Source organism: Sinocyclocheilus grahami, unplaced genomic scaffold, assembly GCF_001515645.1.
Source record: "Sinocyclocheilus grahami isolate Dianchi unplaced genomic scaffold, SAMN03320097.WGS_v1.1 scaffold790.1, whole genome shotgun sequence".
In the NCBI taxonomy this organism is placed as follows: Eukaryota; Metazoa; Chordata; class Actinopteri; order Cypriniformes; family Cyprinidae; genus Sinocyclocheilus; species Sinocyclocheilus grahami.
The window spans coordinates 592,744-614,542 of record NW_015505969.1 but is presented as its reverse complement, the minus strand read 5'-3'; the positions used below and the strand labels follow the sequence as shown (position 1 = coordinate 614,542).

General features: G+C 35.0%; 1 protein-coding gene across 1 annotated transcript in view; it reads left to right on the top strand.

The window, feature by feature from the left end:
* Positions 1 to 21,799, top strand: part of LOC107561733 (teneurin-4-like) — a 264,331-nt gene that overhangs the window by 60,072 nt on the left and 182,460 nt on the right. The window contains exons 2-3 of the mRNA XM_016246207.1: positions 6,370 to 6,656; positions 10,762 to 11,034. Of these exons, the coding sequence (XP_016101693.1) occupies positions 6,434 to 6,656; positions 10,762 to 11,034 (496 nt within the window). The 5' untranslated portion in view covers positions 6,370 to 6,433. The remainder of the gene's footprint in view (positions 1 to 6,369; positions 6,657 to 10,761; positions 11,035 to 21,799) is intronic.

The following is a 21,799-nucleotide window of genomic DNA, read 5'->3' as shown; positions in this document are numbered from 1 at the left end:
TTGATCTTTGGTCATTTTTTTTGAGAAACTCATGACCGATGTCATGTGGTTATTGACCCCCTGAACAACACTGGTTGATTTCAAATAAGCCTCTTAAATTTCAGCAGGACATGTTGCATCTATTTTCATTTTATTTTCCCCAGGTGGAATTCCCTGATCGATCTGACCCCTGCTGCATTAGCATGTGCCAATGGGTCAGCTGGGAGCAAACCTGCTGGCTCTCTCTGTCTGATCTTTCTTGCTTTGTGATGGATGAAGTTCATTCAAACCACAGAAGACAAAACGTATGACATTCTAAAATGTATTTGGTATAAAATCATAGACTACTTTGCTGTGTTGAGGCTAATTTCATAGCTAGCATTGTATATATAATAAATACACACTATTAAATATTTTCTAATTTCCACCACATCTCAAATGTCATATTGTATTTAATAATGTTATGAAATGACTGTAATGGAAATGACATTTTAAACATTTGTGGTATAAAATCATCAAATATTTCGTCTTGCTTTGTCATTTTATATCATAAATACACACTGTTAATTTTCCAATTTTTTTGCATCATTTAATGTAGTTACAGTGTTTTTTGGAAATATTAAACAAAAACACTCCATTCACAAGTGATATACTGTATCTTGATTTCTCTCTATCTCTTCTTAAATGTTGAATACATGGGGAAAAGTTTCAGTTTTAATGTGAACTTAATGTTAAAATGAATAAATAAATAAAAAGCAAAAATGTGTTAGTTTTAATAAAAAACAACCTTTGGAACATAAAAGTGCACAAAGTTGAAGAAACACCCATAAATCAAAGTTCCTTGGTATTACCAATATAATCTATCTCTATCTCTATTTATCTCTAAATCATATTATAATTATGTTTCTGCTCCTTTAATAGTGAAGAGAGGTGTTCCTCAAGGATCAATTTTGGGGCCAATTTTATTTTATATCTATATAAATTAAGTTGGTAAAGGAGTTGAGCCAGCAAATGTACACTTTTATGCAGATGATACTATCATCTACACTATGGCTCCATCTATAAAGTAGCAATGGACTCTTTACAGAATGCTTTTAATTCATTTCAGATTTCTTTTGGTAACTTAAAATTAGTGTTGAATGCTAAAAAAACTAAATACATGATATTTACACGGTCCAGATTGTCATTAAATTATTTTATGATTCAAACTTTGAATGGTACACAGATTAAAAGGGCTGCATCTTACAAAGTGCTTTGCTGCAGCTGTGTTTAAAATGAAGGGAAATCAAAGGAAACAAAGCAAATCCTGAACAACAGAGAGCGTTTTCGATAAACAATTCAATAACGTTTCATTAAACCACTGAATACTTCAGAATATCGTTTTATTTGCTCAGTTGCAGCTTACAAAATAAAGCTGCCAAGTTCAATATATAAGATTGGCAGTTTTAACAGTATACATAAATATCATTTATAAAAAAAACAAATATCTTGGTATCTGGTATCAGTTCTCATATAGATAGTCTTTTAAAGAAACTGAGACCAACCGTAGGTTTTTATTTTTGTTTAAAAAAAAATTTATCCTTTGTTGCTCGAAAACATTTAATAGAAAGTACTCTTCTATCAGTATTGGACTATGGTGATATGATTTATATGCATGCATCTCTAGTTTATCATGCTGCTTTACGATTTGTTACTGGTATAAGTGTCCGCACACATCACTGTAATTTATATGAAATGACAAATTGGACTACTTTGTGCTTAAGGAAAAAAAAACATGTTAATTTTTATTTTAAAAGCTTTAGTGGGTAAATTACCACAGTATATATTTGGTTTGTTGACACACTGCACAAATAATAATACCAGATCAGCAGATAAACTCTTACTTAAGATGCCGATTTTTCATACAGAGAGGTCGTTCTGCATTTTCTCATTATGCTCCGTATGTATGGAAGAAACTTCAAGGTACATTACATATGGAATCTGTACCATCTCTTGCTATGTTTAAAAATATTTTAAAGTCTGTTTATATAGAACAGACTAGGATTTGTATTGTTTTTAGAAAATCGTGTTTTATGTTTGCTCATCATCATTTTTGTAAATTTGTCCTTTGCTGCCTATCTTGACCAGGACTCCCTGGTAGAAGATATATCGTATCTCAATGGGACCTTCCTGGTTAAATAAGTAAATAAATCAAATTAGACGTCTGGCATAAAACGCCCACATTTAATGCTCCATCAATTCCCAATGGATAAAATCAAGTCCTTCACTGCAAAACCTTTGTAAATATGCTTTTAAAACTAGAAATACTGTATGTCCTATTACAGCAGGGAAAGCAAATGTTGAATGCGATTTCATGATGATTTTAATGACATTTAACCAAGACCCTACTTTCTGCATAGCAGATGTTCAAACATGCTGTAACAGGGCCGACGGGACGTGAGGCGTGAGGATCCATGTGCAAGCTTTTATTACGAGATTGCGAGAGTCAATATCATGGAAGGGTGACCTCTGGTGGCAAGTGGATGGAAATTCATAGATCAGATTTGTGACGCATGCATTGTTTTTCTGATCCATATGTTGAGGTGTCAGAATGTCACGTAATTCCCTTATCGGAAATCACTCATATGTGTTGTTGTTTTTTCACATGATCTTTTTATACTTTTTTGGCTTGGGGTGTGCAAGAATATTTTTCGAATACAGACTGATCGATAGCATTGAATGTATAAGGAAACTGATACCTGAGCAGCAGATTGTTTTGTGGATCTGCTATTTGCTACTTTCCCTAGAGTGCTTTGCTGCAGCTGTGTTTAAAATGAAGGGAAATCAAAGGAAACAAAGCAAAACCTGAACAACAGAGAGCATTTTATATATATATTGCATTATTTTAATTTTTCCACATAATTGTCATAACTGTAATGATAATTTATTTTCACATTACACTAATGAAAATCATCCTGTCTAACGTAAAATATTTTTCTAAATGAAAATAAAATGTAAATATTTAATCCAGTACAGCATTATAGCATTATCCATACTTGTACTTTAATAACTGAATAATATATCATTTTTATTCACATTTTTTCACTACTACATTACTTGCATGACAATTACTGTAATCTGAAAAAAAAAACTTCTGTAGTACATAACCCAGTGTTTTTTAAAATAATTTAATAGTTTTTATTTATATTAAAACAAGAATTAAATCCAGTACAGCAAAATACCTTTGTGAGTACTTACAATTCTATTTAAGAAATTATATTTTGCCATAAGAAAAGTTAGACTTTGTTGAAGCAGTTTTTTCCCCTGTGTTTAATGGTTACATTATTTTTATTACTGCTGTGCATCTATAATCGTCATTACTGTTATTTCATTGTCATTACTGTAATGAATTAATTATTATTATTAAATATTAAACGAATTTAATACAAATGAAAAATATTTTTTATTAAAATATAATTGATATATTTGATTCAATTCATCATTCTAGCATGATCTATACTCATACTATAAATACAACAACTTAACATTGTTAGTGCTTACAGTACTATTTTACAAATATACTTTACAATATAAGCAATATTTCGTTGTTTTTTTTTTACTTACAAGAAAATAGTCAACAATAATGTTACAATACAGAAAACATGCTTCATTTTGTTTATTCAAAATATTTTTCCTTTTTATTTTGACATGAAATGTGTCCTAGCTGTGTTCATTATTTCCGAAAGATTTTTTTTTTATTGTTTATTCTATTTTTAACACCACATTGCGCGCTCTCAGCAGCTGCAGTAAATAAAATGCTGGTCTAAAATGTCTGAAGACTGCGCGGCCTGCGGTTTAATCCATTACAGATAGTAAACCTTGTATTGTCAGAAACACTTGATGTGGATCTGAGCCGAAGTCCAGGAAATGAAATGAATCAAGCAGGGCAACCTCACTATCTTAAGTGAGCCTGAGAGAAAACAATGACCTAACTTCTAATCAACTTCATAAATCCACATTGACATGTTTAAGACCTCCTCCGCTTCTCCAGTTCCCTGCGATATCCTGTCCGAGGAAAATCAGGGGACCTATAAATTGATGTCAGGTTGCGTGATCTCACGGTGGCACTGTGCGCCTACACCAACATATTTCTCTCCGCCCTTTTGTTTTTAGCACTATGCTACAAAGTGTCATTTAGTTATAGAGATGCATGCATTATTGCGTACAAGCTTGCATTATGAAGGTCTAATGTTTCTCACAATGCTGTTTGCTTTGTAATGAGGATTTTAGGATGAGGCTGGAATATTAATGAGGCAGACAATGATGTAGATTCATTTTCCTTGTGTGTTAAAGGAATAACGGAACAAAAAATGAAAATGTACTCACCTTCATATCATTTCATTCCCTTGAGAATTTCTTTGTTCCATAGAATGCAAAAGGAGATATTTTGCAGAATGTCCAAGCTGCTCTTTTCCGTACAAATAGGTGGTGATTCTCACTGTTTAGCAACAAAAAAGACACAGCGAATAAAAAGAGCCTCTGTGCACTGTATTCCAAGTTTTCTGAAGTCATACAATAACTTTAGGTAAGGAAAAAAAAAATCAGTCCTTAAAAAACATTGACTTGGAATGTTATTATTTTTGGGGCTTGATAAAATCACAGACCATTTTTGTTGTATGGAAAAGAGCAGCTTGAACATTCTGCCAAACATCTGCTGTTGTGCTCCAAGAAAGTCATGCAGGTTTGGAACAACATGAGGGTGAATAAATAATGACCGGATTGTAATATTTTGTAACCCTTTTTATCAGAGTCTCAGCTGCTGCTATTTGATATACGCTTGCAAGTAGTCATAAGGGTGTATTGTTGCATTGGGCGTTGACTCGCTATATAAACCGCAGACCAAACAGAAGGACACCTGCCACTTAAAAATCTACTGTTAAGTGCAACATTTATCTCCGAGGCGTGTTAAAAACAGGGAGGGGATTCGAGTCGTAAAGTTTACTGCCACAAGATTTGTTGTGCTGTATTTGATCAAAATGGATCCTGTTTTTCGAGATGCTGCACAATGCCAAGCTGGCTGGAAGAACTATTTTAAAGGATTGTAAAAACCATATGAACTTCACATGTTAAAATCACATGTGAAATATGTGAAACACATGTAAAACACACATGAAACATGTAATTTTTTGTAACCCTTTTTATCAGAGTCTCAGCTGCTGCTATTTGATATACGCTTGCAAGTAGTCATAAGGGTGTATTGTTGCATTGGGCGTTGACTCGCTATATAAACCGCAGACCAAACAGAAGGACACCTGCCACTTAAAAATCTACTGTTAAGTGCAACATTTATCTCCGAGGCGTGTTAAAAACAGGGAGGGGATTCGAGTCGTAAAGTTTACTGCCACAAGATTTGTTGTGCTGTATTTGATCAAAATGGATCCTGTTTTTCGAGATGCTGCAGTGCTGCACAATGCCACGCTGGCTGGAAGAACTATTTTAAAGGATTGTAAAAACCATATGAACTTCACATGTTAAAATCACATGTGAAATATGTGAAACACATGTAAAACACACATGAAACGTGGTTTTGGAATATTTTCATGGTGTAAATGTGTGAAACCCATGTGGACACATGTGGAAACATGGTTTTTCTGTAAGAGTAGAAAGCTTCTGTTTTTAAACTATAGTCCTTTAGGGTCTTGTCACAAAAAAGCCAGCTTCTCTCAGCTGCCTGCCGTGCAGAGTGGCACACTAAAATAGCCAGGTGGTCAAATCCTATGAAGAGATATGATTAAATGTGAATAACAAGTGCTCTTTTGTATTTTTATGTTGCCAATATTTTATTATAACTTCATTAAATTCTATTATTTTTAAGAAGATTTCTGATTACACTGCCATTCAAAAGTTTGGGGTCAGTAGGATTGTTTTTAAGAAATTAATACTTGTATTCAGCAAGGTTGCGTTCAATTAATCAAAAGTGACAGTAAAAATTTTCAGTTTATCAAAGAATATTGAAAAAAGCACAACTGTTTTCAACACCGATAATAATAATAATAATAAGAAGAAATGTTTCTTGAACACCAAATCAGCATATTAGAATGATTTCTGAAGGATCATGTGACATGAAGACTATAAATATTGGCTGCTGAAAATTCAGCTTTGCATCACAGGAATAAATCACATTTTAAAATATATTAACATAGAAAAAAGCTATTTTAAATTGTAATAATAATGCAGCCTTGGTGAGCATAAGAGACTTCTTTCAAAAACTTTCGAAAACTACAGATCCCAGACTTTTGAACAGTAGTGATGATTAAGTTTTAATTGTAGGTTTAGCTGTAAAGAACAGATTACAAAAAGCGGTATTCATGCTAACCAAGTCTTTTTGTCCCCATCTGTTTCTTCTTGCAGAATCATACGGACTGAACTGGCTTCTTTCCCTCCCTTTGATGTTAAGACAAGAGACAAGGTTGCCATGGAAGTGAAAGAACGCAGACCCTACCGCTCCTTGACCTCCAGGCGGGACACGGAGCGCCGGTACACCAGCTCCTCAGCTGACAGCGAGGACGGCAAGCTCAACCCTAAGTCCTACAGCTCCAGCGAGACCCTCAAAGCTTTTGACCAGGACTCCAGATTGCCCTATGGCAGCCGAGTCAAAGACGTGGTGCACCATGAAGCCGATGAGTTCAGCAGGCAAGGTGAGCGGGACTAGATTTCACATGTCGGATCTTCTTGGTAAAAAAGTGCATTTTAAAGGGGTCATCGGATGCCAATTTTCCACAAGTTGATATGATTCTTTAGGGTCTTAATGAAAAGTCTGTAACATAGTTTGGTTAAAATTTCTTTTTTACCCTGTCAAAAACGGCTCTTTTCAGAGCAAGCCGTTTTGTAGCATTTTAATCCACTGCGTCTTCAGCGGCTCAGATGTCGGGAGTAAATGAGGACTACTATGTTCATTATTACATCCAACATCAGAACACCTCAATCGCTTAGGAGTCATTCTTGTCTACATCTGCTCCAGCGGTGAAACAATGGCGGACTGATGACAGCTCACTCAGGGCGGGTCTAAGGTAAGACGCCAGTCCAGTCTGTGCTGAAACGCTGCTGTCAATCAAACTATTGTGGGAGGGGCCTGTCTGTGTGACGTCACACAGACAGGCATCTCAGATCAGCTCGATTTGAGAAAGGGGTAAACATTTTAGTAGATAGAAAAAAAAACACTGGGTGGATTTTTATCATTATGTGGTGGTTGTGTACACACTGCCAACATACATTTCAGTTCAAACAACTTGTAAAAGTGCATGTAGCATCCTATGACCAGAAATGAGTAATTTCTGTGCCATTAGTGCCGCCAAATGCAATTCCAAGACAGAATTTAGTGGTGTTTTTTCAGACTTGGGTAGAATTGCACTTAAGTCTGCGTGGGTTATAGTTTGCATGGACTCCAGTTTGGTTTGCATTTGCTGTGAAAGCAATCCGGCCTAATTTGCAGAAGTGAATTGTTATTTATTACATTATAATTGGCCTATTAAAGTATAATGCATTTCTGATTGCTGCATGTCTCCACAGAATTTACCTTCGGCCAGCAGCCTGCATTTTTCATATCTGTTTTACAGCAGACAGACACAAAATCCATTCTGTGCATGAAAAGACTCACCCTCATGTTGTTCCAAACTAAATGCTGTTATTTTTTCTGAGGAACACAGATGCATAATTTTTATGTTCATGCTGCTCTTTTCCATACAACAGTTATTGGCGACCTGGGGCTTTCAGACTCCCAAAAAATAACCTTAAAAGCACCATGGTAGTGGTCCACATGACTTGTGCACTATATTTCAAGTCTTCTAATGTTGTGCGATAGCTTTGTTTTAGAACAGGCTGAAATTAATTCCTCATACCCAAAATCAGAGATGAATTAACATTTGAAAATTTCTCCTATTTTCCATTGGAAGAAATAAAGCACAACAATTTGGATCGCTATGGTTGTCACCAAACTTGTCACCTTAAATAACATTATTATTATTAATAATAATAATAATCATCATCATATTTATTTATTACTTTATTATTTGTATTTGTACTTTTTTCAGATTTTACAGTACAATAGTATTATTACTATTTAGTGATATTTAATGTTATATAGTAAATATAGCATTTCTTTATTGATTTGTTTAATTTTATAATAAAATATGAAATACTAAATATTAATACTACATCTACTACTACTAATAATAATCATTTAACATATATTATTATTATTATTATTGCTAAGTAATGCTAATGAATTTGATTATATATTTGTTATATATATATTTTTCAGATTTTACAGTACAATACCATTATTACTGTAGTATATCATATTATTTAATATATTTAATATTTCTTGATTGATTGGTATAATTTTTTTTCAAATTAAAATATAAATATTTTAATACAAACATAATAATAATAATAATAATAATAATAATAATAATAATTCATTATTATTATTGTTATTATTAATGTATAGTCATACTTAATGGGTTCCATAAAAACAACAGTGCGAAGGTAGCCTGAGACAAGTGAAGCAAAGAGAGATTTTTAGTTTTTTAAGCTGTTAAAATAAACAAATAAATTAAAACTTTACTAAGTTTTTAACCCTAAGGGACTGGAATCCCATTTTTCCACCCCGGATGAGTTTGCATACCTGGGGTAAACAGAGAGAATATAAAATAAAACAAGAAAATATGAAAGATTTTTCGGCATGATGATTTCCCTAAATGAAGTGCATTAAAACTTTTGATGGCAAGAATGCAGTTAAATCGTAATCATCCCTGATACATGACCTGTGTGCTTATTAGTTTCTTTTGAAGTGTGGAACGCTGCACCCTTGATCATTTTACTTGCCTGCTTCATATTAAAGCACATATCTATTACATGTGCTTGTTAACATGAGACAAACTATCATATGCTTTGGGGGAGCTCATCTCGCAGACTCGAGATCCGCAGCACATCTTTCAGATACGCTTGAGAGACTGATTGCATTCGAGCAATTAAACTGCGGTGACGTTTCGATCTGTCGCTAATATATTCCAGCCGTTCTGAAAAAGCTGCATCTAAAACCAGGGAGATAAAAGGAAAGCCGAATGCGGTGTTGTAACTTTGCCATTAGCGTTCTGGGACTTTAATGAGAGGGGGGTGCCGTGAATGCTGATTCGCTGATGTCTTTTATGACCTTCTAATGTGTCCAGTTGATGGTGACCTGAAAAAAATATCCACTTCCCCTCCATGAATACTAGATGCATTGTTGCTCTCAGCCGCGCTAACTATTATCGCGCTCACTCTCGGGCATAAATCTATAATTTGCCGTTAGCTTCATCTAAACGGCGTCCTCTTTCTTGTACCTTTGGACTTTACCAGACACAAGTGTACTTTGAATGTGATGTTTACTGAGTTTTTGCACACTCAAGTGGGTTTGAGTGTTTCATTTTGAATCTAAACTTCCCATTAGGCTTGATTACATATCGGCTAGTTTCATATATTGCATGTTCTCTGTAATTTGATGACCTCATATATGAGGTCAGGTGCTCTGTAAAAGATGTTCTGTTGTGATAAATAGTAATGAGTATCAAAACCTAATGAGCTGTCTACTTGACAGTGTTTTAAGACGTCATAGTTTCACATTTTAGCCCAAAGGCTGTTCTGAATGGTAGGCTACACAGTTAATCCCAAAATATATTTAAGTTTTGACGGCAATGCTTAGCGTATGTGTACAAGCGAACGCATGGCTTTTCAGTTTTTGTTAGTGTGTGTGCACACAAATGTCGGACACATGCATACTAAAATGTTTCATCCCTGTCCAGAGTTTGCGCAGTTTCTCTCCAGAGGTTATTACTGATAAAAACGCCTTTCTAGTTGTGGGTAATCGCTTGTCAATGCAGCGTATGTTTGTTGTTGTGTTTCAAATAATGTGTTGTTGTTGTTCTGTCCTCACCATTTCTTTTTCTTTTTAGAGTGTGAAACAGTACATAAATAAAGAAATACAACCAAAATAGGTGATGAATTTTACATCACATGCACCTCAAAACACTAAAAATGTATATTTTCATTTTTAAGCTGCCCTTATACGATACATTAGTGAAATTTCTGCAAAATATCAGAGGCAAAAAAGGGACACTGTATATTTGTCTATACTGCAGCTAACACACAAGTCACTTTCAAACCAAGCAGTTTTCTGTTGGTCAAAAAAAACAAAAAGAATGTAGTGCCAAATAATTTAAATAAATAAAAAAATATATATATATAGAGAGAGAGAGAGAGAGAATAAAAAATTAACTTTTCACTAAGATATTTGATCCATAGTTTTGTGTGAGTAGATGCTAGCATCAGAGTGCAGTAGTCAAGTTCTGGAAGTAAAAATCACATCAATATTTTCCATATATTAGTATGTTTTTTGTTGCAATAATTGTAAAATATATTGTTATATGGTTTCATGCGTGCAATCAATAATTCTAAGTTAATAGTTCATATTGTACTGTCTTTTTAATAATACTACTACTAATAAAATGAAAATACTAGTTATTGTTATAATAATAATAATTATTATTATTATTATTAGAAATTTCTATCTTCGCTTAATCTTTGACCTCATGGTAGGTTTTTGTAGAAAGGTTTTTGTTATTGTAAAAAAAAAAGAAAGTCATGAAATGAGATGTGGAAAATGAATAGCATTTTTACTTCCAGACCCCTGCTGTTGCAGTCTGTTCTTGTATGCATAACACAGATTGTATTTTCTCTCATCGTGTCCTTGTGTGTTTGTATCAGGGACGGACTTCTCTCTCAGAGACATGGCTTTTGGAGATCCCGTGCCGCCCCATATGGCAGCCTATAGGACAGAAATGGGCCTTCCCCACCGCGACTACTCCGTGAGCGTGGGATCAGACGCTGACACAGAAACGGATGGCATCATGTCCCCCGAGCACGCCGTCCGACTCTGGGGCCGTAGCAACACCAAATCCGGCCGCAGCTCCTGCCTTTCCAGCAGAGCCAACTCTAACCTCACCCTTACTGACACCGAGCATGAAAATACAGAAAACGGTGAGTTCAAATGTCTGTACGCTCTCTTCACACTTCGACTGAGATTGCGGCACCAGGCACAGAGGGACGTCTCCAGTTTAGCACCACGTCAATTCAGATTGAATGTGTGATGCCCCTTTTATATGGAAAGCATGGGTGGTTTGGGAGAGGCGGATTTTGTGACGTTCTAGTTTGATTTTTGAAATGCTTCTGTTTAAAAAAAAAATATCTCATGAGTGCTTATTTATGGAAATGCGATGTAATAATATGATAATTCGAGTTCTGTGTTTTTCGGTTTATCACTAACCTCCAAGTGCTATACATAACTTTAAGAGTGATGGTATGTTATCCATCCCTTCACATTCGGCTCAAAACAATGTCAGTATTAAAAGCAAAACCATTGTTACAAATGCCAGATTCAAATTCAGGTTGCCTGCAAAAAAACTCATGTTGGATCGTGTGCACTTTCTGTTAGGCCATGTCTATGACACTTCTAATATTTTTCATTTCATTATCTGGTGACCTTTCTTATACAAATTTGGATTTTATTCAATGCTCCGTTACATTTACAGATGGATTAAGTGCAATATTTCTGCTGTGAAAAGAGATTAATTTATTATTAATAAAGTAATTATAGTATGATGCATGAAAGTCTCTGCTTCCTTTTGATTGGCCAGTGGCAAACTGTGATCCAGTCTCTAAATATAAGCAATAAGCTACAAGAGACAGTATACAATGTAATAGTTTGTTGCTACATTTTTACCACATCCTTAAGCACAGTGTGATGCAGAGTGCAAAAAAAAAAAAAAACACATGGCAAACTGTAACAGATGTATTTTTTATGCATGTATTTTTTTCATAAATTGTTTATGATAATAAACAGAATAACCAGTTCTTCCCTGAAGTAATATAGTTCAGTGATGAATTATCCATATGTAACCGCAATAAAATTAACATATTTTGCATTTTTCAGTAATAATCTCCAAGGCATGTCTATGCGACGGAGCTAGAAGAGGTCAGATGCTTTCTGATGAGATTAGTGGCCCAAACAGAGCAGGCAGCCATCCTGGATCCATCCTCCTCAAGCTCGGTGCTTCCAAACGGTCCCCAAGGGCCCAATGAGTGTCTTTGCTTGCATAGAAGGTCACATTGTACTGAGACAGTGTCACAGTAAAACTTGTCAGGAGCAGGGTCTGATTAGAGGAACCGCTCAGTGAAACTGCAGGAATAAATGGACAATCTCAGCATGAAATATCGAGTCTTTTATAAAGTAAGAACTTCCTATTGGGAATGCAAATGTTAGCTGTTTATTTCATGCGTTAAGGATTTAAACATTTATTAAACCAGGATAAGCACCTCTTGTAGTTGAATAATACAATTATCTTTTTGAAAAACTGCAGTTAAATGATATTTCATGAATGGCCTTTCAGTTGTGCAGACTTCAGAGGAATTTGAAAAAAAAACAGCATATAACCAGTGTTTTTAATGGAAGGTCAGTAAACTTGGAGCAAATGTAATTGTGTGTGTGTGTGTGTGTGTGTGTGTGTACCTGGTATTTATCACGTTATGGGGACCAAATGTCCCCACAAGGATAGTAATACTAGTACATTTTGACCTTGTGGGGACATTTTTAAGGTCCCCATGAGGAAACAAGCTTATAAATCATACAGAATGAGTTTTTTTGAAAAAGTAAAAATGCACAAAGTTTCCTGTAAGGGGTAGGTTTAGGGGTAGGGTTGGTGTAGGGCAATAGCACATACAGTTTGTACAGTATAAAAACCATTACGCCTATGGAATGTCCCCATAAAACATGGAAACACAACATGTGTGTGTGTGTGTGTGTTTTATTTTATTAACTAACATGAACAAACAATGAACAATACATTTATTACAGTATTTATTAATCTTTGTTAATGTTAGTTAATGAAAATACAGTCGTTCATTGTTAGCTAATATTAGTTCACAGTGTTTTAACTAATGTTCACAAGCACAACTTTTGATTTTAATAATGCATTAGTAAATGTTGGAATTAACATGAGCTAAGTTCATGTTCATGCTTAGTTCATATTAACTAAAGTAGTTAACTAATGAACCTTATTGTAAAGTGTTACCATTTTATTTTATTATTTTCATAGTGTTACTTTTACTTTTACTCATAGTCAGTATTACATTTCTGCACATAACTTTTCCCATTCATTAATGATAACTCAAATTATGCGGTTTTCTTTTTTAAGCTCTAATGTTCAAATTTTGCTTGACAGATGACAAAACAATAGACAAGAAATCCAAATCTAGAGACCCGAGTATTATTGAGACTTGGGCTCTTTTGACCACCTGGCAGCGTTCTTTGGTGTCTGGACCTAAACAATTTTGTGGATATATATTAGTGGATCCATATAGCTATATCACAAGCTTTGACTTTTTGAGAGCGAAACGTGATCTTTCTTCAAGATTTCTCGCGTTTAAACGCTTGAGTTTGGCACTCTTTATATCCGCAGTCTAGTTAAGCCTTAATCGCGCTCTTGTTTACAATGTCCCTTATACATATTCACTGCCAAACTCTGATAGGGACTCTAACAGCCTTTAGAAATCACACATCAAGGGCCCGGCAGCGAAACACTAATTGCCTTTTGCTCCACAGTCTCCCTGAAAACCTATAAATAGTCTGTTTTGCACTGTAGCCTGCGTCTTTTTAGCTGTTAGATTCTTACTTAAAACGACAGAGGTGTTCTTTTGTGCTGCATCACATTTTATGCCTAGACATCAGTGATGGACTTAAAAAGAAAATGGAATATGTCTGTCTGAACGCCGTGAAACGCTGAGGTGAGGCTAATGCGCGTTAAACTGGATTTGATGACTGTGAAAAAGAAAATGCCCTCCATGTATATCTTTATTCGCAGCTTTAGGCGTCTGTTTGACTGTTGTAAAGCAGACATAATTCAAAATTGCTTTTTATTCTGTTCATCCAAGCAGAAACTTGTTTTTTTAAACTCATGTTGAATAACGTGCACTTTAAAGGGCAAGCTAACTGAAACCTGTCCAACTTACTTGTGTTTTATCACTTTGAATTAAGACTAACAAATTTAAATGTACATTTTTAGGTCTGTGATCATGTAATATGGCAATACTCAGTGTTATTTTTTAATTATTTGGAGTTTTTCATATTTTTTATAATTGCTTTATTTATTTTAATTTTATTTTAGTAGTCCAATGATTCCAGTGTTTTTGGTATGTGCTTTTGCCATTTTATTAGTTTTAGTTTATTTTTAATATTTCTATCTACCTTTAAATTTATTTTTGTTTTTATTTTATTTATTTAGTTTTAATTTTGGTAATTGTAGTACTCTGGAAAAAAAAAAGAGTTTTGATCTAATATTTAGATTTTATTTCAGCATTATTTCAATTAAGAAAAACACATTTCAATAGTTTAATTTTAATAAGTGCACTGGAAATATTATGGTATTTTTGAGTATTGTAATTACTCATTATCAAAGAACCCTCTTATACCATCACAACCCTTTTATGCAAGTGAAAGAAAAAAACATATTTTTTTTTGGTTTTCTATTGATCCTTGCACCAACTGGGAAAGCAAAGCCGTTGTAATGCATTAGGTCACATTGAGATTAAAATAAATAAATAAATAATGCTTTCTTGATGTTTAATTTATTTCACATTGCTGTTGCTTTTAGAGCTCATTGGAAGCAGATTTCCTCAGGCGCTAACGGTCAGGTCCATTGCTGAGTCATTTTGATCAGGCATAGGCTGCTCTTTTAGCAGCAAGCCGAACCTTGTTCTAGACATAAGGGCTGCTCGGGGCAAAGTGCAAACTGTGTCAGAACCCACAGACCCTTCACTGCATGAGCTTTATGGGTATTTCAAGTGCTGTCATTTTATTCCATCCCAAGATCATACATTTGAAGAATTAGTTCAGCCAAAACCTGCCCTCATGTAATTCCAACCCTTTATTGCTTAATTTTTTAGCATAGAACACAAAAAGGAGATATTTTGAAGAATGTGCTGGTCACCCATTTCCTTAAAGCATAAAAAGGATATAAAAGCACCAGTTTCACTTTATTTAATCTGCGAAAAGTTCATGTTCAGTGTGTGGGATTCGGTTCAGCATGGGCGACAGGGAAAACTGAGGTTGCATTGATCAGCAGGATATTTTCAGCTACGGCTACATCACATGGTAACATAATACGCGCTATTCAAAGTTCAGGTCATTAGCGTAAATCGAACGCAAATAAATGGACATTCACCAGCTCAAAATGGCTATGATAGTCATATCTAAATTTGTTTACGATCTAGGGCTCATCTTAATGACATACTTAATCGATTTCTTCATTGGTGTGTTTTTGAATGCGATGGGGTGGTTAAATATCTGTGATAGAAAACTGAATGTTAAGGGTTCAACTACCGGAAAGAGTGGTTCGATTAAAGGGGAAATTACTGGGACTTGATATTGTCACCAAGCCCTTAACCCCATTTTGCTCTACGTTCTTCTTGTTACCATATTCTGCTTTGGGTAAGAAAGTATCTCCTAAAAGTCCTATAACAATTAGGACAGGATGATATAGTTAAAGTTATTATTATAATAAATGCATTATTATAGTTGTTGTTAGTAGTTGTAGTAAAAGTATTCACCTCTGATAATCATAATGATCATATTTTTTAATATTATAAAGGTTTTCACTTAAAAAACATATTTTAGCGGGTAATGTTTATTTCCCTTTGCTTATGTTATCAAGGTTTAAACAATGTAATTCATATTTTTTATGTTGAAATTTCATATCTTACAAAAGTCTGAGACTGGAACAAAGGTAAAACAATATAATCGGCATTTGTAAAATAGCAAAAGTAAATGTGATGGGTGTGATAGAAAGAAAAGTTTCCTTGATGGTTTAATGTGGACGTTCATTTAACAAACACACAAATAAATAAAATGGTTATTTTGAATGAAAATCAACTCCTTTGACATAGAAGTCCAACACCCCGTCACACTTTATTTTAAGGTGTCCTTGTTACAGTGTAATTATACATTTAAGTACTGAGTAATATTAAGTACTGAGTACTTACTCTATGGTTAGGGTTTGGCTTAGGGTTACTTGCATGTAATTATACATAATTAACCTTAAAATAAAGCGTTACTAAACACCCATATTAGGGCTGCACAATTAATCAAATTTCTAATCGCAATTACAATTACAGATGCCACAATTACATAATCGTTCAAAGCAGCAATTAATCATACAAAGTTCACTTATGTTATTCTGCATGCTTAAGATGCTTTTTTTCTTTCTACATGTTATCTTAAGAGTTTTTCCATTGTTTTAATTTTAGTTTTAGTATAACATTATAATACCATGCATATTTTTACCTTTTTATTTAAAGAGAAACCAATCCGATGTTGACATTTGAAGCTTAATACTAGAAAAGCAATAACATTTTTTCAGTTAGTGTTTTCAGCTTGTTTATTTTCATATAAAAATAGATGCAGTTGCTTCAGACAAAGGTGTAAACATCATTAATTTAATCGTAAATTAATAATCGCAATTACAATTTCAAAGGAATAATAAACAATTATGATTTTTGTCATAATCGTGCAGCCCTAACCCATATACTCTATCATTGAAGATAATACATAATATATATTTTGTGGAAACTTTTTTTTCTTTGACAAATTTTTACAAAAGGGACTGTAATATTGAAATATAAATTATTTGCAGCATTTAAATGATTTTTTTATGTCAATTGTAATCAATTTAATGCATTCTTCCTAAATAAAAGTATTCATTTCTTGGGAAAAAAATCTTTCTGACCCCAAGCGTTCAAAAAATGTCACCTGCTCAGTTTCTTCCTGCATTGTCATTACAGACTGATACATCTTGTCTATCGAGACCCCTCACCATTATATATATAAAAAAAATAAGTCATGATAATAAAGGTTTAAAAAAAAAAAAGACATGAAATGTGCTCTGAGGTGAAAAATGAACGGCAGCATTGTTTTGCTAGAGGCAGTACAATTTTTTTTTTTTTTAAATGCATGATTAAGCTGGTGCCATCCATCAGAATTTTTCCCTGGGAGCTGTATAACTGATAATGTTTTCATGTGATTGTGTGTTAATGCCTGTTATGGGGGCTCAGCACGCATGTTGAGCAATTGGGAAATAGAAGCTGATCGCTGGGAGCGGTGGATTAGCATTTCCACCTTTGTTTCTTGCATTACGTGACTTCTTGCGGTTGTTTGTATAGGCTAAATTGACAGTTTCCTGCAGAACTAGGTGTGTCGAGACCATCTCTGTTGTACTTTGAAAACGGTGGTGCAAACTTGAAGGGCGAAAGGGATCAGAAGATCCGAAAAGAAGCTTGATGTACGCGCACGGCACAATCTACAATTGCTCTCCCTTATTTTTGTTTGAAGCGAGGAAGCTATGATTGGTTAATTTGACTGAAACTGCCTCTGCGTTGGTTCTTTGTAGTGCCTGTATAAGATGCCACTTCTGAGGTTTAGTACTCGCTGGAAACTTTGAACTGCTTTTGAACTGCTGGAAGATTGAGGTTAAGAGGGGCTCATGGGGAGTGATCAGTGTTGCTGTAATTGGGGATGTTGACAATGAGACAAATGTGCTACTATAGAGCCTCATTGTAACTTTAAGCTCAGCAGACAATCAGTTAAACAAAGTTACTTCTGTATCCTCATAGCATATGAGTTTTGGACTTTAGTTTTGGGCATTTAATGATAAAATCTGTCTCATCTCGAAAAAATATGCTCAGCTTCAATCTGGCTAATAGTGTGTATGCTGCTCCATTGGGCATCTGTCACAGACTTGATAATTACGGTTTGCACAGCGTGGCTGGTTGACAAAAAGGGGGGTATATTGTTTATCTTGGGTGTATTTTGTTATATTCAGTTCTAAATTAGACTTGGATGTCATGGTGATATTGAGCTGTGAAGAATATGACTGTACCTACCAAGAAAGTGCTATTGTGTTACCGTAGTTTTTTAAAGACATGTATATTCAATACTATGGTGTTCTTTAATTTATCTTGAAGTACTGAGTAAATGCTCTGCTTTGTGAAAATGGTATCATTTTGTATGGGCACCAAGGAATGTACAGAACAACTCTATTTCAAAGTTGACCATTCATCTAATGAAAAACCAGCTAAGACCAGGAAAAAAAAACTGGGTTGTTGACTAGTAGTCCATCTTAAAATCTCCTTCAAAACCAGCAAAACAGACGATGCGTCTTGGGCTGGTTGCAGTTGTGTTTTTATAAAAAACATATATATATAATACATAACTCAAGTTTTGTGAAATTGTCAACGTGAAATGTCCAGTTAGTAGCGCTAAAAGCATGTTCAGGTTTAACCCGAAATATATGAATGTTAATCTGGCAATCTTCATGGTGCAGTACCAGGTGAGCTATCAAGCAAGTTTACTACGTTAGAAAAGCAATGTGATGCAAACATCGAAATGTATTCATTTACAAATCATACATTATGGTAAAAGTGTTTTGAGGTCATTTGAGGCTTTCGTTTGCATCCGATTTGAACTTGAAATGATGATCTGTGAGTCAGTTTCTTGTGACCACTCAGTTCGGTTAAATTAAAGGCGCATCACCGTTCCTGCGACCCCAAGGGAAGCACAAGCAGGCTTTATATTTGGAGTGCGATATCTCCCTCACCTCGCTTGTCTTTTTAACTGTTTCCCCTGAGCACTGCTGCCATATTATCAACCCACAAAGTGATGTTAAATCAGATTGCTATTAGATGAGATATTTTCTCCCTTACAGGAGGAGTTCAGTACACTCTTCAAAATAAAGGTGCTTCACGATGCCATAGAACAGGGCTGCCCAAACTTGGTCCTGGAGGGCCGGTGTCCTGAAGAGTTTAGCTCCAACCCCAATTAAACACACCTGAACCAGCTAATCAAGCTCTTACTAGGCATACTAGAAACTTAAAGGCAGGTGTGTTGAGGCAAGTTGGAGCTAAACTCTGCAGGACACCGGCCCTCCAGGACCAAGTTTGGGCAGCCCTGCCATAGAAGAACCTTTTTGTCTAAATGGTTCCATAAAGAACCTTTAACATCTGAAGAACCTTTCTGTTTCACAAAAGGTTCTTTGTGGTGAAAGAAGGTTCTTCAGATTACAAAAAGGTAAGAAAGAGATGGTTCTTTAAAGAACCTTTGACTGAATGCTTCTTTGTGGAACCAAAAATGGCTCTTCTATGGCATCGCTTGAAGAACCTTTTGAAGCACCTTTATTTTTAAGAGTGTAAGGCGTATGGCGTTCAATGGTGTGAGATAGCAGCCGCAGAGAGATGAGGTTAAAGAACCTGACCTTGAGCAGTGAACAGACAAAAAGATGCTTTGAATGCTAAGAAAAGGCTATTACAACATTTTAAGTTTTGATTTTGAATATGAATAGTTATTATAGTATTTGAATAACTGTGTTAACTGTGGCTGTGTTAACCTTGATGACGTTGAACCAGGTACTGCTTTGTGCGTTATTGAGATCCACTTATTCTGTTTAAATAGTCTAATAATTAGTTGTTTAGTTTTTTTCACTAAAGCAATTAGCATGCTAACACCTTTATGTAGTGTAGTGCGAAAGACAGACAAACGAAAGTGAGAATCTTTATTGGATCCCAAACAAAAGAAGGTGTTTGTAAACTTTTGGAACGTGACTTCATGAGCGTTATGCCAGGTGCGAATGTGACTCGTCACAAATTGCATGTTATTTTTTTGCACTGATTTGCTGTTGCAGCTGAAATATTAATGTGCATTTCATATTAGTATTGGTATGGCAAAGAGTTTGCACTCTCACTCAATATCATGCCGATTTTAGTCCTGACCTTTTCTTTTAATAACAGCTAAGGATCTTCCGTGGCAATGCACACTTTATTTTGCTTTTTTCTTTGGATATATATATAAATATAACTTGTTTGTAGTTATTACTGTTGCTCATACTGAAGGTGAGAGATTTGAACAAGCCAGTGTTTCTCAATCTTTTTTTAATTTGTTTTTATTTGAAGGTCCCTAACAGTCCAACACAATATTCAAAGGCCCCCTATTTAGTATTAACAGAATGCAATACTAATTAAAATATATTATTTACAGAAACTGGGCTTGCCAGTATAGCTAAATTAAATAACTACATTTGTGATTCCAGAACTTTCAAGAACCGTATGTTCTAAAAACAATAAATATGCATTGAAGTACCATGGTATTACTAAACAATGCACATGAACAACATTTAAAGTTGACCATTCACCAAGAAAGGCCTGAGGAAAAATATAGCCTTTAATGGTGTTTAGCTGGTTTGTCAAATAGTATCCCAGCATCACCAACTGATAAGTTTCCAAAACTCCCTCGAAACCAGCAAAACACACAAGCTAACCTCCTTAGGCTGGTTTAAGCAGTATTTTTAATAGGTCTGGTTTAGATAAGACAACCAGCCAAGCCAAAACTCAATTGCAGTTGCACAGCAACATGCTAAAAACCTTTTTTTTTTTTGCTGGTTTATTCTGGTCTTAGCTTGTCTTCCATCCTGGCCAAGGTATTATTTGGTTTGTTTAGCTTGTGGGTCAGCTGGTCAGGCTAGAAGACCAGCTGACCCACAAGCTAAACAAACCAAATAATACCTTGAAAAGTTCTCAAAATCATTCTAAAAACAGTAAACAGATCAGTCTGGCCACACAGGGAGACCAGTTAAGACCAACAAACATTTTTTTTTTCAGCAGGGACTTACAACACCCTTACAATCATTAGCACAAGGCTATTTTTACACAACAAGCACCACCCCACCGATTTCTTCAGAAAATATAACAGTCAAGTTTATTTTTAAACGTTAGGACTGCAGCTGCATTTTGCTTTGAGCAATATGTTATCAACATCTTTTTCATTAGTTTTGTGTTTCATGTTTTGTTGCTTTGAATTAAATCGCATCACAGCTATCACATCAAAGCACAGTTATGAACACATCTCTTTGTAGTAATCTTTGTTTTTTGTTATAATTAACTGCAAAACATTTCCTCTTTCATGTAGCAATTGACATCTCAAAAAAAATTAAATAATGGTTGTTTGTATGCATAAAAAGAGATGAGAAAAATTCCACATTTTTGTTTTCTGCTGATTCCCGAGTTGGCTGTTGACAAGCGCTAAAAAGTGGTCATGCTTGCGTGAGAGTGCAAACATTACTTCAAAGCAGACACCAGAGTGCCGGCGACTTTCGACTCGATTAATCACACTCGTGGTTCTTTTTTAATGTTTCTATTTATTTGTTTACTCCTTTTGGCTGCGGCTTTTCCTCAGATGGTGGATTAGCAGAGTTAGTGCTGCCTCATTTGACAGCTCATTCTGAGACTCTAAAGACCCTGGTGGACAGTGCGGGCCTGTTATCTGCTGTGGTGCATAAGCATTAGGTTTTGACGGCACAGACGTCTCTCTCTAACATTCGATCAGATCCCCGAGAGCTTCCTGAGTACTGGGACACGCTACTGCCGCTGCCACTAATCACAAACCCCAGCAGTTTGGTGAATCGTAAAGCTAAAATGCCACATTCTCTTACATTAATCTTATGTTTTTTTATTGCTAGCTGCTAAATAATCCATTGGGATGCATGCATACGTGCGTTACGTGTCTTTATATTCAGTAGTTAGCCTTGCAGTTTGTTAGTTTTTCTCAGAATTGGGTCCAAGTGGACAGATCCAAACATTTTGGATTGATATTAGATGGCGTATCGTTGAAAAAGCATGTGAATATGACGCAATTTTCCATCACCCCCCC